The 6000-nt window shown below is 41.5% G+C and overlaps 1 protein-coding gene across 1 annotated transcript in view; it reads right to left on the reverse strand.

The window, feature by feature from the left end:
- CFTR (cystic fibrosis transmembrane conductance regulator (ATP-binding cassette sub-family C, member 7)) overlaps positions 1-5954 on the reverse strand; it is an 89025-nt gene extending 83071 nt beyond the window's left edge. The window contains exon 1 of the mRNA XM_010573988.1: positions 5902-5954. Within this exon, the coding sequence (XP_010572290.1) occupies positions 5902-5954 (53 nt within the window). The remainder of the gene's footprint in view (positions 1-5901) is intronic.
- Between the last annotated feature and the right edge of the window lie 46 nt (positions 5955-6000).

Below are 6000 nucleotides of genomic sequence, written 5' to 3' on the forward strand. Positions count from 1 at the left end.
AGAGGATGTTTCTTCACCTTCACTCTTTTTCTCAATTATATATCCCATAGAAAGAATAAGAGGAAGAGCTTTCTTTCTGCTAGTCCTTTGAAAGACCAAAGAAAGCTGCGGAAAGTTTGCATCAGCAAAACTATAGCAGAGCTGTGCTATTCATGATTGAACTGAATTTTAAAATCTCCCAGATATGTCAGTAATGTGACAGCAAATTTCACCCATTTATCATTCCACTGTCTTAGCCATGCATTTATAGATATATTTTGTAACAAATTAGCATACAGTTGCATATAGGGTGCAATGGTCCTTTCCAAATCTGTAATTTGTTCCAACCCCAGTGACTGATACGTGATCAGGTATAAACACCCTCACAAACTGGTAAACACATCTGTGGCAGTTCAAACAGTGAAAGTGGAGGGTGGGAAGATTTTTTTTTTCTTTTTTTTTTAATTTAAATACAAAGTATCAAAACGTAAGTCACCACTACAGTAATATGGAATGAATCTTGAATCAGGGGCTGCTTCTCTTACTACTTGCTCTTTGCCATCTTCTCTGTATCCTGGCATTTGATGCTGCTACTCCTCAGCCTGACCTTTGCAAGTTAATGAGAAAATGTCTCTTATCTTCCGATTTCCAAAATGACCTTGGGCTTTGAGCAAAGCAACACTGGGGGTTTTTTTGGTTTTCTTTTCTTTGTATTTGTTACCTCCAAAGAAATAAAAGCATCCCAGATTTTATAGATTAACCTTAAACTAAGTTAAGTTGAAACAAGTTAAAGTGAAATATCAGATTGACTCCAATACAATAAAGGTTCACATCCTTTATTTTAAAAGTTGAAAAAAAAAGTTTATGAAAAGATAAATACCAACGTTAAAACATGGGAATATATCTGAAACCAAGTACCTTTCCCAGCTGTCGCTTTGGATTTTCTCCTAAGGCACAACCTTGCCCATGGAGTCAAGGCATTAGTATTGCAGCAGGCCACCCCAAGCACTGCCTTTCAGGATCGATCCCCTCTCCCACCTACCCTCTCCTGAAGGAAGGATGCTTACCCATATCTGACAGGCAGGAGGGTTCTGGTTTCAAGGGAAAAACAGTGCCGTTTCAAAATACGTCTTCAAAGCCTACTTATTCTCTCCTAATTTTAGGAGCTTCATGACAATGCAGCCTTGGTTTAGCTACTTGCTGACTGAAAATGCTCATGCAGATCCTTTTGCTTATATGAGAGGGAGTGATATGTGGATGTAAACACAGCCTGTGAGTTCTTGCTCATCTCACTCAGGCATACCTCCTCTCTCGTGGAAGACAGCTGAATTGCATCTATGAGTTTACCTTGCAAAATTTTGCAACGTGTATCACTAAAGTCTTCTTATATGCTATAGTTTAATTTGACCTTTGACTTGTTTATTTTAGAAGACATACTGTGACACTTTATGACCCAGATGTCAGGTTGGCACCATCCTGCCCCCATAACCACTATACCTACGTACATATCCTGCAAAGCAGGGGATGGTGAAGAAAAAAACCAAACCCAAAACCAAGATAATGACAACCCGTAGAACATTTCTGCAGTAAGTCACACTATTCTCACCAGTTTGAAAATTAGCATATTCAAAAAAATTACATATGCAGAGACTGGGACTCTTTTGTATGAAAGAGTTGATAATGATAATTGTTCGCTGTAGAAATATTCTGAAATAACTTTGCCATGCCAGAAATACCCTTGTGCAATTAAAGTCCTGGACAGGAGATCTCAGGCAGTCTCCACTGACTCCACCACATGCTCCCAGGACAAAACACAATCCTTGTACACCCCACTTTCTTCTTTACAGAACTAATAAGGAAACTTGGGTTTAGCCCATCCTTTGTACTATCTACTTAGACTTTAAGACCTTCAAAACAGACATCCCTATCAAATATTTTCCAGTGCTTAGTACAGTAGACTTCAAATTTCTGTTAGGGCATTTAAAAGCCTCTATAATACCAGGTAATAAAACTATTTTCTATGTCATTGCCTACAGTATTAAAAAAGAATTCAAGGATTTGGATGGATTATTTTCTATGTCACCAAAATCAAATAAGCATGGAGGAGAATAAAAAGGTACAAACAGGTCTGCAAATCTTTCAAATGCTTGATCATTTAATTTTGAGTATCAAGATGGTAAGTCTTCTTCCTGCAGGAGGAAGAGAAGCTTTACATGTATTTCAGAAACTCAGATGCAACTTGGTACAGGCAACTGTGCTTTACAGGTATAAAGCAGCCAGAGAAGGTCACTGTGCTATGCAGGGTTTGCACTTCTGCTCATTAGACCAAAGATGCAGTATCGGGCTGAGCCAAGGACACAATTGAGCCTTATTATTAGAGAAGGTATTCCTGTGGCTGAAACGATTTCAGAGTAGGAGACTCAGCATCCTCTCTCCAGTTCACTTCAAGTTTCATATTTTACCTTGGAAACATTAATAGAAGTCAAATTTTCAAAAGGAGTCCAAAACTTGCATGCATATCTTTGAACCTTCGGGGGGCTGACTTTCAGAAGTACCAAAAGCTTGCTGTTTCAAACAGGTCTGAAGGGCTGGCAGACCCAAGGACTCCTTGTGGCAATAGAAAAAAATGACCAGGCAGCCTCACGGGGCAATAATCTGTGCTGCAGCTGCACCTGTGCTTGGTTATCACTAACAGCCAGGATTTATGATTACCTGGGATCAGTGAAAGGCAGGTCCTCAAGACTAGACCCATAAAGGGACTTAAGAATATATTATAAGAAATTTGCCATGTATAAGTGTCTAAGCCAGCTGTCCCAGCAACTGAGCCATCACACTGTGCAATTCAATCCACCTGCTCATAGCTGCTAAAGTACACAGAGGCTCCCTTCTCAGAGAGGAAAGATGAGCAAGATGCTACAGCTACGTATTGATAGTGGATGCTCCAAATATATGTTGGATATGCCAATTTCCAGACACCTGCCCTCCAGAGTGAAATTTATTGACATGAATTAGGTCTTTAAGCTTCCTATGCAATACCTGGGATTTTTAGGAACTCAAGACAGTTTTAGGGGAAGTTTTGAGTACAAATGTACACACTAAATCCCAGACTTCACCATAGAGAAAAATAGGCACATAAATCCTTCTCTGTTCAGGAATCAAAATCATAAGTAGCCTCTTGGTATTAAACCCTAAAATACATAATCCAAGGAGAGAACAGGGACTACCTAGGGCAGGTCTGCCTTTAGTTCCTTTCTTGAAGGGATTCAAGCTAATTCTCATGAGAATGCCTTTTCAAACCAGAAACTATCTTGGTCAAGGCACTCTCAAACTTGCAATTATGACTGAATTAAGCTAGAAAAAGTGAGAGAATAACTATGACTGCAGCTCATGGGCTAGGTACTTCCAAAGCTTAAGTCCTGGATTCTGGTATCCACCCTAAAGGCTATTAACAGACTTCATAAAAAGTGCCCTCAGAACAGAAATCAGGACTTGCAAACAAGTTTCTTACCTGATAGACTACAGAGTCACTCTTGCTCTTATGCTTAAAAAGAGTAGCTGAGTCAGAGATAGAGAACTAAAACACCTTCACTACCATACACTGGTAACACTGGTCCTACTTCCTAGAAGAGGGGAGGTGTAGAATTGAATTCCTTTCCCTACCCCTCCCAGCACACACACGGCAGAAGAAGGAATCCAACATTTATCCCCTACATGCTAAATTGTTCTTGGAATCTCTGGACAGCTGTATAAAAAGGCAACAGCTTACTTTTTCTCTGGTTTGGAAAGAAGGAAGCAACTAGAGCAGGTCTGATGGACTGAACCCCTGAGAAGTCAGGGCACAAAAGCTGGCTTAGTTTGCACTTCTCTTTTGGATTTCATAATAAATCAGGCACTGATTTTTTTCTTTAAGAGAAAGACATCCTTGCTGCCAGTTTGGATGTAATGCATTTTCTTATCTTGTGGTTTCACTTTTGTGACCTTTTCAATTATTTCATATCATATTTGTGAAGAAACAAAGACATTCACAGTGTATGTGGTAAAATGCAAGTAAGCAGAGACTTTGTCATTCACAGAAACATCATTCCGAAGGTATTAGAACCATATTAGATACTTTACAGATGTACACATACAGTTTTGGCTGTTCTTACCCAGTGAACTGAATGTTTACTTTAAGAGCCTGAATTTTCTATGAAACAATGTTACTATCAAATTTTGTAAAGAAATTTCTCTTGTCTAGTCAACGGTCATCATAAACGTTTCTCTAACTTGATATACTTGATTATTATCACTTCAGTTGCAGATAGGTGGTACAATATAATGCATCATGCATGATACCCATGATTGAAATGTCATTTAATTGATTTAAAGACTATGATTTTAAAAGACCAGGTCAGGTTAATTATGGACTTAATGAGCATGAACTGCATCTGGTTTCAGTCACAGGAACTTTAACTAAGGTAGAAATCATAAGTATATTTGCTTTATCTTACTGGGGTTTTTTTCTTGACACCTTCAGTGCACCACTCAGGTACTACGAGAGCACTACTCTGATAGGAGATTTCCAAATAAATAAAATTAAATAGAACAAGTGGCTCCTTGAGCATTGAAGTTAATATGCAGCCTTATTTCTTACAGATTTGTATCTTATACTTGACAGGAACACTGACTGAAGCTTCTTCTATGGAGAATTTGTAAAGGCTTACACTCCCATCATCCGCCCTCCCTGGCTCAAACACCATTTGAGAGCAAGTACTTCCCCACTGCAGCACCACTGGAGGACACCTCTAGGATCCTCACCTTTACCTGGATGTTTGTAAAACTTTAGAAACAGGTTGCATTTGGGATCCTTCCCCTCTATCACATTTGGCTACAATGAGCCACAATGAGCCAAAGTGGGGGAAGCAGGCAGAGTGATTCATACAGACCAGCTTCCCTTAAGAAATTTTTAAAAAAGGTCCAGGCCAACCTGCTGAAAAAGAAAGCTATCCCAAAATGATTAAAAAGTGAGCTAAAAGCCCTCAGCTGCTCAGGCAGAGACCTCATGCCAATGTTATGGTTTTACATCATGTGTTCCCATTTTGGCCACCATGTTTGTGTCTTACACAAGATTTCCTCCCTCCCCTCCCTGCTGTGCAAAAGACCCTCAAGTAACAAAAGGGGGAACCAGCACCCTGGCGAAACCTGCGGCGCGTGGGCCAAAGCCAGAAAGATTTTTTGCTCTTTCCAGTTGGCAGTGTCATTTCTAACGATGTCACGTAAAACATGTTTAGGCTTCTATATTGTCTTATAAAGTACATTGTGCCCAGGCGTTGGTATGGGCTGCTTCTTCTCTTTTTTTCTGAAGTTGTGAGAAAGAAAAGGCGCCAGGGACTTTGCCTGTAAAAGAACACTTTCAAGGCTTACAAGGAACTGTTTCCAGTAAGATCTTATATTACACTTGCACACCGAGCAAATGCTAAACACCCAAAAAGCCAAACAGAAGGACTCCTTGCTCTGAGAGCGTCTCCCCTCTGCTCTCCCCCACCCTGCTGTGTTCTTACAGTTTACAGTGAAATAACAGATTAACTAGTTGAGCAATTTACCAAAGGTTGCTCAAACTCAAATTATGCCATAAATTCATCTGTCTGGGTCCTGCAATAGTTTATGACACCTGATGGACAGAGCCCATTCCTGGTGCTAAAAACCCCAGCAGCAACAACAACAACAACAACAACAAAAGGGAGATCTCATTCGGCAGTAAGCGAGACTCCCACCGCTCTCCCCACGGACCTTTCCGGAGCTAATTGGTGCCCAGCGCTCAGCCCCCTTCTCTGCCGAGCGCGGGGGTGGGGGGGGAGCCCCCGCTGAGCCCCCCTCCCCGCCGCTGCCCGCCCCTGCCCGCTGCCCCGGGCCGCACGTGTCCCGCCGCGCCGGGGCTCCCACCTGAAGAAAAGTTTGGAGAAGATGTTCGCCTTCTCCAGGGGGGACCTCTGCATGGTGCCCGGAGCTGCGGTGCGGTGCGGTGCAGTGCGGTGCGGTGCG

This window comes from Haliaeetus leucocephalus, unplaced genomic scaffold (genome assembly GCF_000737465.1).
Source record: "Haliaeetus leucocephalus isolate CR32 unplaced genomic scaffold, Haliaeetus_leucocephalus-4.0 Scaffold406, whole genome shotgun sequence".
NCBI lineage: Eukaryota > Metazoa > Chordata > Aves > Accipitriformes > Accipitridae > Haliaeetus > Haliaeetus leucocephalus.